The following is a 12,037-nucleotide window of genomic DNA, read 5'->3' as shown; positions in this document are numbered from 1 at the left end:
AAGGGTAGTTTTCACTCTAGACAGTTTATGAACCATAAACCTAAGGCCCAGGTAAGATAGGGTAGTTTTGACTCTAGGCAGTTTGTGAACCATAAACCTAAGGCCTGGGTAAGATGCTACTCTAATGTCTGTTACAGATATTTCCACTAAGTCTTGATGTATATCATTTAATTTTATTTATGGTATCTTCATATAAGATACCATAAACAAAAACTTGTATACATAAAACTTGTATAAGTTTTATTTTTATGTAGTCAAAGCTGTCACTCTCTCCTCTTTGGTTTCTAGGTCTTGCAGGTTATGATTAGCAATGCCTTCTCTTGTAGTCCAAGATTTTAAAGTGTTCTATAACTTTTTTCCTGATACTGTTGTCTTTTATTCCACAATAATTTAATATCTCAGCCTCTTTATTTATTTGACTATATTCAGTTTTCCTTAAATAGTTCTACCTCACAGACAAGGAATTTTATTTTTATTGCTGTTACATATTCCTCATTCATGCCTTGTCCACATAAACTAAAAGCCAAATACAGTCAATAAAGGTTTTACTCCCCTAACCTTAGCAGCAGTAGATTATGTAGGGAAACAAGAATTGAGAGAGTCACTGAACACACGCTGTTGGAATTCTTGGACAATCACATCTGCTAAAGCAGACTTTTGGCTTTGAGAGGAATGTGTCTAGAGACTATTGTAGATAAACACCCACATTTATGAACTCTGCATTTCATGGTATCACAGGTGGAATAGCACTGTAGCTTTGGGCTGTGTTTTTTGGGGGCATTAGCTAAGTGTGTATTCCTATGCAACTTCTTGTTTTGAGTGATGGAGATTCAAACTCATACCTCAACAGAAGTAAATTTTCCTGTAACATGGGCCTTTGAGTGCTTCATGAGTAGTCGACTATAAAAATATTAAATGTACATATATAAAAGTGTTTTTGTGCACTTAGATTTAAGCGACCAATCTTGGTATAAAATGTTTTAGAGTCATGCAGCACATAACGAGGTTTCGGTCAACAATGGATCACATATATAACGGCGGTCCCATGAGATTAGTACTGTATAGCCTAGGTGCGTAGTAGGCTATACCCTCTAGCTTTGTGTAAGTATACTCTGTGATGTCCACACAACAACTAAATCACCTAAAGATGCATTTCTAAGAACATATCCCCCTTCTTTTTTTTTTTTTTTTTTTTTTTGTGAGGAGATCAGCCCTGAGCTAACATCCGCCAATCCTCCTCTTTTTTTTTGCTGAGAAAGACGGCCCTGGGCTAACATCGGTGCCCATCTTCCTCCACTTTATATGGGACGCCGCCACAGCATGGCTTACCAAGCAGTGCGTCAGTGCGCGCCCGGGATCCGAACCAGCGAACCCCGGGCCGCCGCAGTGGAGCTCGCGCACTTAACCGCTTGCGCCACCGGGCCGGCCCCCCGCCTTCTTTTTTTGTGTGTGTGTGTGAGGAAGATCAGCCCTGAGCTAACATCCATGCTAATCCTCCTCTTTTTTGCTGAGGAAGACTGGCTCTGAGCTGACATCTATTGCCAATCCTCCTCCTTTTTTCCCCAAAGCCCCAGTAGATAGTTGTATGTCATAGTTGCACATCCTTCTAGTTGCTGTATGTGAGACATGGCCTCGGCATGGCCAGAGAAGCGGTGCGTCGGTGTGCGCCCGGGACCTAAACCTGGGCCGCCAGTAGCGGAGCGCACGCACTTAACCACTAAGCCACGGGGCCGCCCCAACGTATCCCCCTTGTCATGACTGTATATTATCCTTTGGCGTGTGATATTTTTTTTTGCCCATTGTGCTAAGGAATACTCATTGAATCATGGTGTATTAGTTTCTTGTTTCACATTGATATTTAACTGTCATTAGCACTATCAATAGTACGCCATTTTCTTGGTAGTTACTTAGTGATAATATTAAGAAGTTTTGGTTCTTAAAATTTTACATGGAGTAATAAGATTAAAGGGTACATCTAGTAAAGTTTATTGTTATACTAAGACATACATAGAAAAATTTACCCAAAGCTAATAGATACCATAAATAAAATTAAATTCTAACATTTATTATAAGATCTCAAGAGAAATATAATCATTTTCACTTTTTCCTTGAGCATCCTTGGATTTTCTAGGGCCCACTATTACCATGGTGACCCCCATATATCTTCCTTATGACTCCTACAACTAATCATAAATATAGCACATTTCATAAATTGACATTATCATACATCAGAATGTCCGTCAACTTGAACTATTAGTAAGTCCTTTCATTAAGCATAAAAAGCCAGTTGTACATAATATAAAACAGAGCTGGATGAAATACATCTTTTCCATTGATAAATTGCAACACTATCCAGTGTATTACAATAAATTTAATGACAGTCCCTTTCCAGGTCATCTGAACCTCCCAGTCCCTTTTTTATTCTTTCATGGGTTTGTGCAATACAGTGATTTTTTTTTTTTTTTTTTTTTTTTTTTTTTTTTGTGAGGAGATCAGCCCTGAGCTAACATCTGCCAATCCTCCTCTTTTTTTTTTGCTGAGGAAGACGGCCCTGGGCTAACATCGGTGCCCATCTTCCTCCACTTTATATGGGACGCCGCCACAGCATGGCTTACCAAGCAGTGCGTCGGTGCGCGCCCGGAATCCGAACCAGCGAACCCCGGGCCGCCGCAGCGGAGCGCGCGCACTTAACCGCTTGCGCCACCGGGCCGGCCCAATACAGTGATTTTTTTAGACTGTTTCATGGTTCTTCATCCAGGGCTGCTCCAAAGGTGAGGGAAATACATACCCATCCAGAACAGAATTTTTTTTTTTTTTTGAGGAAGATTGGCCCTGAGCTAACATCTGTTGCCAATCTTCCTCCTTTTTTTCCTTTTTCTCCCCAAAGCCCCAGTGGATAGTTGTATGTCATAGTTGTACATTCTTCTAGTTGCTCTCTGTGGGATACTGCCTCAGCATGGCTTGATGAGTGGTGTGTACGTCCACGCCCAGGATCCGAACTGGCAAACCCAGTCTGCCAAAGCGGAGCACGTGAACTTAACCACTGTGCCACTGGGCTGGCCCCTAGAACAGAAATTTTTATCCATTTAATATATTTGGGTTTCATCTAAGTTTTGTTTGGGGATAGGGAGGTGTTTGCTACCTATAAAAATAGAGAATCCTGAAATTTGTGGTGTAAACTATATCCTTTGAGGGAGTAATATAATTGTAGTTTTTCTTGGCATTTTCACCAATTTCTAATGGTTTGAGACTTTAAAAGAAGTCTTATTCTCTGTTCCAAAGCTGGGCTTTTTAAGGTGAAATAATCCTGTTGCAACATTGTTGTCGTCTTGTTACTAATGAGGTTGGGCAGTTAGGGAATGTTTCGTCCATTCAGTAGTCACCCTCACTAATTTATATTGTGTGGATTCTCTAAGTATAAACTTCCTATCCTTTTTCTGGTTGAGATCTCAAAGCAGTTCTCATTTGAAATTTTTGACCTCCAAGTATTATGTTTTTCAAGTGATTTTCCTGATAAACCATATCTCTGTCAAGATGCATTGATACATTAAGAAGAACTTCAGATCTTCCAAATTTCCAATAACTTTTTGAGGAGGAGGAAGTGGAAATTTTTTTTTAAATTTATGCCAATAACTTATTCTAAATAACAGCTTACTCTAAAGAACTAAATTCTCCCCATTTTATACTTCAAAAAATCACTGCTGACAACGAGGTCCATAAGGAAGATTCATTAGACTTTAGAACGTTGCAAGTTTCTACAGTGGATTTCCCCCTGGTGAAAATAAATTCTTACTCCGTCCAATTTGATTCATGCTGAAACTAGAATTTCTTTAGTAACCTCATCACAAGGCATTTAGCTTTTTATTAAAAAACAGTCTTTGTCTAAAGTAGTTTTCGTGAGATGGTATACTTGAAAGTGTTAACTTTTTGCTATTCAAAGAAGATACATTGGATTTGGTTTTCTACAGTTCAGCCTATTTGTTAGTCAAAATGATGACATTGTGATTGATTCAGCTGAGTATTTTGATGTGCAAATATTGAAATTTAAGGAGAATTGACAATTTTTTAATTCTTTCAAAGTGTTTTACTGTACGATAGCAGTTAAGAGCCCTGGTTGTATTATCAGATGCACTGAGGTTTGAACCCCAGTTTCAGCATTTACTACATTTGTGACGTTGAGCTAATTACTAAACTCTCAATTTTCTCTTCTGTAAAACGGGGATGATAGTTCCTGCTTCAGGCTTGTGAAGATTAAATGAGATGGTACTAGCTAATATTTAACAAGTGTTAGAGTCTACCAGACCTCTTCTTAATGCTTAATATTGGTTTATTCATTTTAACCGTAGGATAAATATTAAGCTATGTATTATTGTGTCATGTTATAGTTGAGCAAACTGAAGCACAGAGAGGTTAAGTGTTTTGCCTTGATGTATATAATGTACTCAGCACAGTGCCTGGCATATAGTTAGAACTTACTGTACATTTATGTATTAGTTCTTTTGTTGAAATGAGCAGTCATTATGAAGTTTCCAAATGTATTATAGTTTTAAGTAACTGACCTCGGGCATAACATTCAAAGGATCTTCTGTGGCGCTTTTTCTTTCCTCTTGTCTCCATAGCTCTTGGTGCTGGACAGGCATCTTTGTTTGGGAACAACCAACCTAAGATCGGAGGGCCTCTTGGTACAGGAGCCTTTGGGGCCCCTGGATTTAATACTACGACAGCCACTTTGGGCTTTGGAGCCCCCCAGGCCCCAGTAGGTAAGTGTCAGTCACTTTAGAAGGCTTTACTCAGTTTATTTCGTGCTAATACTTGCTGACTTGATTTTCCACCACACCCCGTCCCACCCCTACCACTGCAGTACATACACACATGTCATTAAACAACATGTAGTGTAGAAGGGCTTATAATAGATCTAGGCCTTCCCAGCTTCCCCACTCCCAGGCCTACTCCCCCCAAAAAACCACTTTTGTTATGGTTTTTAATTCATCTGGTATTTAAGTTCATGTCCCTAAATGATGTGCTTATATTGCTGTTTTGCTTTATTAAATCTAAGTAAATTTAATTTGTTAGTGGTAGATGAGAATTTAGCTCACTTATCACCTGTGTTCTTTATTTACTTTTCCCAGTATAGCTGTTTACTAAATTCCCTAAGTTTAGTTTTACCTGTTGAAGTGTTTTTCATACTTTCTTCATTTGAATGCCTTCCTAGTTTTTGCAGTATCTGCCTGCCACCTGTATTATTTCTAACTTAAAATTAACTTACTTTTTAACTTAAATATCTTTTTTAAAGAAAAATATATTCTACCGGAAATAAAAAACTCATATCACCTGGCGTAAATGGAGTAACTGAGATAGATAGATAGATACATAGATAGATAGGTAGATAGTTAGATAGATAGATAGATAGATATTGAAATAGAGAAAGAAAGAAGTTAGTCTCTGTACCATTAAATTCATCTCCTTAACATCATGATCCATATACCACACTTTGAGAAGCCTTTGCAAATTTAAGCTGTGTCCTTACATACTTTTTCTTGTTCTGTTAACTAGGAGACAGTATTTCTTGAGTTCCCTTGCTCAAATAAGCATATTAGTGCCCTTCCGTAATTACCTTTCTCTTTCCTTCATTTCTTCTTTGCCATCTTTATATTTTTATATTGATAAAGTTGATAACGTGTTCTATCCTATAATTATTATTCTTGTTTTCTTTGGTTAAAGACTAATTTAAAAGTTGCAAATGAACACAGTATTTTCTGCTACGAAAACACTGCTGCCTAGCCAAGTATACCTGTCTCATACAGTTTTTTCTTCTGGAATTTCTAAATTCTTTTTTTTCCCTTGTATTACCAACTCTTATCACCTTCCTAAACTAGTCCAAATTCTTAAGGATGGTGTCAGAGTTCTTGTACCCTAGATAACCTCATTCTTTGGTCACTCTGTCCTACTGCAGCAGTATGAACTCTGATTATTTCCTAGGCCTTCAGTGTTGTTCCAGGATGTTCCTTCAAGTCTCATCAGTGGAAACTGCTATGTCCTGGATTTAGGGTTTTCCTCTTTATTTATTTCCTGAGTGTTTTGAATATATCTTCAAGTAAAGTATATATAAAAGGTTTACTTTGACTACTTACAGGTCTGAAAATATCTTCATTTGTTCCTCATACTTTAATGTTACGGAATTCTGGTATGAAAATAATTTGCCCTCAGAACTTTGGCTATATTCCTCCTTGCACTAACCATTACTGATGAAATGTCTAATGCCTTTCTGTTTCTTGAGACTTGTTCCTACAGTTCTACAAGCATTTAGGATTGTCCCTTTGTCCTGACATTTCAGAGATTTGCTTAGACCTTTTCTGTCTTAACACTTGATTTTTCAGCTGTGTTTCTACTTTGTAGGAGATTTTTGGTTGTCTTCTCAATCATCTTTTTGGATTTTTATTTTACCTTACAAGAATTCTTTCTCATTCTCTGAAAGTTTCTTTTTTCAAGCATCCAGTTCTTAGATGCAATTTTTTCTTGACACTCTGAATTTGTTAATTGGCATTAAAATTTTTTTAGGCTTCTTCTGTTCCTTAAATTTTCAGGATTATTTCTGTTTTGATCCTATTCTCTAATGCTTGGTGACCTTTCTTGTTCATATTTAAGAATAAAATAAGAAGAAGCTCGCTGGCAACTTATGTTTATGGGTAGTGTTGTTTACCAGTAGATTTCACTTAAAGGTGAGTAGTCCAGGAACCAGCTATTATCCAGCAGTCCTCTAAGTGTTGGAATGCCACATTCTTAGCTCTGGGATGATGCAAGCACTCAAACTAGTTGCCCCTGTACTCTCCATATGTTAACTTCTTTTCACTGGAGGTACACTCTGATATTTTGGCTTATCTATTGAGCATCAGGGAGTAGAAGGATGACAGAGTATGGTCGTTTTGTATATAAACTTTACATTGATTCGTGTTTCCTTGTGCTTTCAGTCTCACTTCATCAAACTTGGTATTCTTGAATCCCTAACCTTTCTGGGATTCTCCAGGCAGATATGCTCCGTTTTGGTGGTGATCCCCTTTGAGTGTATTCTAAGCTATGGTTTGCTCTATCCTGCTTTATCACTCCTCTGTCCACTTCTTTCCCCTAGAAATTTGTTATATTTCTCATCTGTTCATTTGCTGCCTTCCCATTCTGTCATTGTGGCTTATGTAGATATATTTTAATTTGTTTAGACCATAGATTTTTATTAGGTCTTTGGAGGGAGCAGAGGTGAATTAGAATTTTAATTCATTTCTGTGTGAACATTAGAATCAGCCTTATCATTTAAAATGATATTTTCATTTTATTTTTTATTTATTTTCCTTAGTTTTGATTGTTTTCAGTAGAAGGAGGTAGTATAAATATCATGACCTGCTGTTTTTACTTGGGTAGCTTTTTGAATGGTTTTTAATAATTCATCTTTTTCAAAAGCCAATTAAAAGTTCCTGACACAACAATTAAATATTACAGTTGCATACAATAGTGTTGCTGCCCATTTAAAAGTAGTTGAATTGACTTTTAGAATGTATATCCTTGCATCACAGGATATTAGTTGGAAGTTGCTATAGAGCTCATGTGAGTCTACCCTTATTGTGGGAGTCCCTTACTTGTCTTAAAAACTTTAGTTATGATGGCTTCCTTATGAGTCAGTCTAGTCCACAAAACCTGTCTCCTTAGAATTTCCACTCAGTGGTTCTACTTTTACCTCCTAAAGCTAAGCAAAACCAGTCTGCTACAATTTCTTTCCAGTAACCCCATTGTCTTCCAGATAAAGTATCGTCGGTTTCTTCTGTTTGGAGACTTGATTTTTATACTTCTTCCTATCCCTTTACTCATTTGGCCATGAAGTGGTTTTTTAGTATGTTTTCAAATTATTATGACCAGAGTTGAATATAACACCAATGGTAGGTTAACTAGTGCTTACACTTGCTTGTTCGCTTATCTTATTTTTGCTAACTTATCAGCTCTCTTTTCTGTACTGTAAATAATGCAGTTAACATTGGGAAGATTTCGTAGTTAAACATACAAAAATAAAAACATCCTGTCACACTTTCCTAATGATACCTGGATGTGTTAATGGAAGGTTTTGTTCTTTTGAGCAAGTCCAGGTGGGGCGACCTATAATTATTAAATAATGGAATCAACTGGTGCAGGTCAGTGTTTTTATTTATTTATTTTTTTTTTTAATGGATAATTTACTATCAAGTAACAAACTGACTAGTGAATATTAGAGTTCTTTAAAAACATCTAGGTCTTGAGTCTTCTTCAGTCTCCTAGTCCTGGACTAGGACTCCTCCTAGTCCACAGAGTAACACTGTTCTGTCATCGTGTGGCACTGTGTATCAGAAGCTACTTTTCTATATATATTTTCTCTCCAATAGTCTTAAATTAGATTTAGGAACTTTCTGAATACGGATGATTTACTGTACGCTCTTTAAATTGACCTCTCCTTTCGGTTTCACAGTCCTGAGCAAATTTGCACTCTCTCCTTATATATCAACATACAGTGTTTTAGTATTTAATGAATACATCTGATTTTAAGAAAGCTTAATTTGACTAAGGTGGTTCTGCTCTTTTTTTCATTAATTTAGCTTTAACTGTCTGTCCTGGGCTTGTTTTTGTTGTTGCTGCCACTGTTGTGTTTTTGCCCCCTTATTGTGACTATTAAATTTTTCGAAATGTTTTGTTTGAGGCACTCCTTTAATGTGGATTATCTTCTTATATTTTGGCTTTAGCTTTATTTTATTTTATTTATTTATTTTTGTTGGTGAGGAAGATTAGCCCTGAGTTAACATCTGTTGCCAATCCTCCTCTTTTTGTTGAGGAAGACTGGCTCTGGGCTAACATCCGTGCCCATCTTCTTCTGCCATTTTTTTTTTTTTTTTTAATATGTTGGATGCCTGCCACAGCCTGGCTTGATAAGCGGTTCATAGGTCCGCACCCAGGATCCGAACCCGTGAACCCTGGGCCACCAAAGTGGAGCGCACGAACTTAATGAGTACGCCACTGGGCCGGCCCTTTAGCTTTATTTTAAATGTTTATAAAGGAAAAAAGTTTTATCTCTAAAATGAGTTAAATTTGATTTGATTTTTTTATCGGTATCTTTGGAAATATTTACCTTGCAGAGAGATTTCTTCATCAGTTAAGGTACAGTGCAGAGAATTGTGGGGGTTTTTTGTTTTCTTTTTACTGTGTACAATTGTAGATCGTTATTCTTTCTCTGTTCCCTAAATTCTCTGCGATTGATGACACATTTGTTCTTACACTTGGAAAGAAAATTAGACTAATTGGAGTGATCCTTTCTTCCCTCAATTTTTACTTAAATATAATATGAATATTAAATGTAAATAATAAACATAAAAGGATGCCTTAACAGCCATTTTCATTTTTTATATGTTGTCCTCTTCCTTTATGTTCTTAGTATACTTAATACTCTTTATTCTGGAATTTTTACTTATTAACCAAAGATACTTTCATATGTCCACAATGAAACACATTGAAACTATTTTTTTTTAATTTTTTTTATTTAAAAACTTTTTTTGCTGTGGAAGATTCGCCCTGAGCTAACGTCCATGCCAGTCTTCCTCTATTTTTTAGTATGTGGGCCACCAGCACAGGAGCGGTTATATGTCCGTGCCTGGGAACCGAACCCGGGCTGTTGAAGCAGAACGCACTGAATTTAACCACTAGGCCACTGGGGCTGGCCCTGTCACTGTTTTTAATAACTGCTTAACCCACCATGTTTATATATAATGATTTTTACAACTGTTAACTTAATGTTGGACATAGGTTGTTTCCAAGTCTTGACTATTACAGATAATGTTCGGTGAACACTTACAAACATTTGTTTATTGTGTTTCTAGTTTAATTAAGTCCTTGGGTCAAATTTCCATGGTTGAGATTATTAGATTAAAAAATATAAAAACAGTATTGTATTGTTTCTTTTAGACAGATTAAACCAATTTGTAATGTTTGTAGAAGTCAAAGACTGTAACTCTTTTTATACAACTGTGCCACTGATAGATAATAAGGTAGCTATCAAATATTTCTTCAAGGTTTTTTTTTTTTTTTTCCAAGGTTGTTTTAATTCCAATTTTTGGTTACTAGTGACAGTGAACACCTAAGTAAAATTTTATGTATGTTGTCTCTTATGGAATGCTTTTTCCTGTCTTTGACCCATTAGTTTATTTGATTGTTGATTTTCTTCACAGTTTGCTCCCCTGTTCCCCACCAATAATGCCGTTGAGTGAGTCTGAACATTTTGAAGACCACTTCTTCAAAAAGAGTTTTGAGTTCTTTTGCTGTAAATGCACTGGATCCTTGGACTGACATCTTGCTTTTTCTTTTCTTTGTTTGTTTTTTTTTTTTTTAAAGCCTTGACAGATCCAAACGCTTCTGCTGCCCAGCAGGCTGTTCTCCAACAGCACATCAATAGTCTAACATACTCACCTTTTGGAGACTCTCCTCTCTTCCGGAATCCCATGTCAGACCCTAAGAAGAAAGAAGAGGTAAATTTAAGGATGCTTCTGTAAAATTTCTTCTCAGAAAAGGAGAAACTAAATGTGCAGAATGTGATTTTGTATGTATACAGCCTAAGCAAAGTTAGGTGCAATTAAGTTTTTAAGACACATTATTTATGCTTTTCACTAGGCCAGGGATAAATTATTTTTACTGTATCTGGAAGGCAGCATGACAGACAATAAAATGAGCACTGGACTGGAGGTGAAGGCTGGAACTTTTCAACAGCCCTGAAATGAGGCAGAGATTATTATTCTCATTTTATCCTTGAGCAAACTAAGCCTCAGGGAAGCTGATTTTCCTAAAATCATAATGCTTTTAAGAAAATTTTTTCTCCTGATTTCTGTATAGCTTTGTCTTAATTTCTTATGCTCTAGTGGCAAAGAAATGATCTTTTACTCACTGTGATGTGGTGTTAAAAGTAGCCTTTGGTCTGTTGAATACTTGTTTTATCACTTACAATCTCTCAGACATTGGGCATGTCTTTTTGCCTTTCGGAAAGTGTTTCCTCGTCTGTAAAATGGGCATAGTAATACTGTTCAGTGTTGAGAATTAAATGAGATAATGCATACCTGGCTTATAGTAAGTTGGTTAGTGTACAGAAATTATTATTCACTCGTTCATGTCATCTCATTTATCCTTCAGCCGGTTCTTCAGTTTACCTGCAACTAGATACAATGAGAAGCAAAATGTGAATTTAAAGTGCTTTCTAAATGTAAGATGTAATTAGGTGAAAATTATATGTTATTCATGCATCATAATTTTAGGTACCTAAATATGTGCTACTAGTCACTGTGTTCAGGACTGAGGATACAAAATGAAAAATAAGAACTTATTCTCTATGAGCCTGCTATCTAGTGAGGAAGATCAGACCAGTGTGTGCTTAAATTTACTCAAGCTCAATATAGTGTATGTGGTAATAGAGAGAAGAGCACATCAGCTGATGAATGGATAAACAAAATATATGTCTTTATGATGGAATATCATTTAGCTATAAAAAGGAATGAAGTACTGATACACGCTACAACATGGATGAACTTCAAAAACATTATGCCAAGTGAAGGAAGCCAGACACAAAAGGCCGCATGATTCTATTTATGTAAAATGTCTAGAATAGGCAGATCCATAAAGACGGAAAGTAGATTCATGTTTGCCAAGGGTTAAGGGGAGGAATTGGGAGGCATAGAGTTTCTTTTTGGAGTGAGGGAAATGGAATTGGATAGTGGTGATGGTTGTACAACCTTGTGAATATACTAAAACCCACTGAATTGTATGCATTAAAATGGTGAGTTTATGTTATGTGAATTTTATCTTAATAAAAAATTTAAAATAGAATAGAGGGAAGAGCTTAGATTCTTGGGTGAGTTTGATAAAGCTTTTCAGAAGAGATAACATTTAACTTTTTTTGAGTATGTATGTAGAAGTTGGTAGATCTGTGTCAAGACATTCCAAGAATTGTGAAAGATCACAAAAAAGATCTAGGAAGATTCACTTGTTACTG

The 12,037-nt window shown here is 36.4% G+C and overlaps 1 protein-coding gene across 8 annotated transcripts in view; it reads left to right on the top strand.

Moving 5' to 3' along the window:
- The window catches only part of NUP98 (nucleoporin 98 and 96 precursor), a 109,117-nt gene that overhangs the window by 39,704 nt on the left and 57,376 nt on the right, over positions 1–12,037 (top strand). For 6 of the 8 annotated variants that reach the window (XM_058545730.1, XM_058545734.1, XM_058545733.1 and 3 more), the window contains 2 exons: positions 4,620–4,760; positions 10,393–10,526. In XM_058545730.1, coding sequence (XP_058401713.1) covers positions 4,620–4,760; positions 10,393–10,526 — 275 coding nt within the window. The remainder of the gene's footprint in view (positions 1–4,619; positions 4,761–10,392; positions 10,527–12,037) is intronic. The other 2 variants (XM_058545736.1, XM_058545735.1) reach the window with 1 other exon arrangement.

Source organism: Diceros bicornis, chromosome 7 (genome assembly GCF_020826845.1).
Source record: "Diceros bicornis minor isolate mBicDic1 chromosome 7, mDicBic1.mat.cur, whole genome shotgun sequence".
Classification (NCBI taxonomy): domain Eukaryota; kingdom Metazoa; phylum Chordata; class Mammalia; order Perissodactyla; family Rhinocerotidae; genus Diceros; species Diceros bicornis.
Note: the sequence above shows the minus strand (reverse complement) of the source record. Positions and strands in the feature narration are given on the sequence as shown.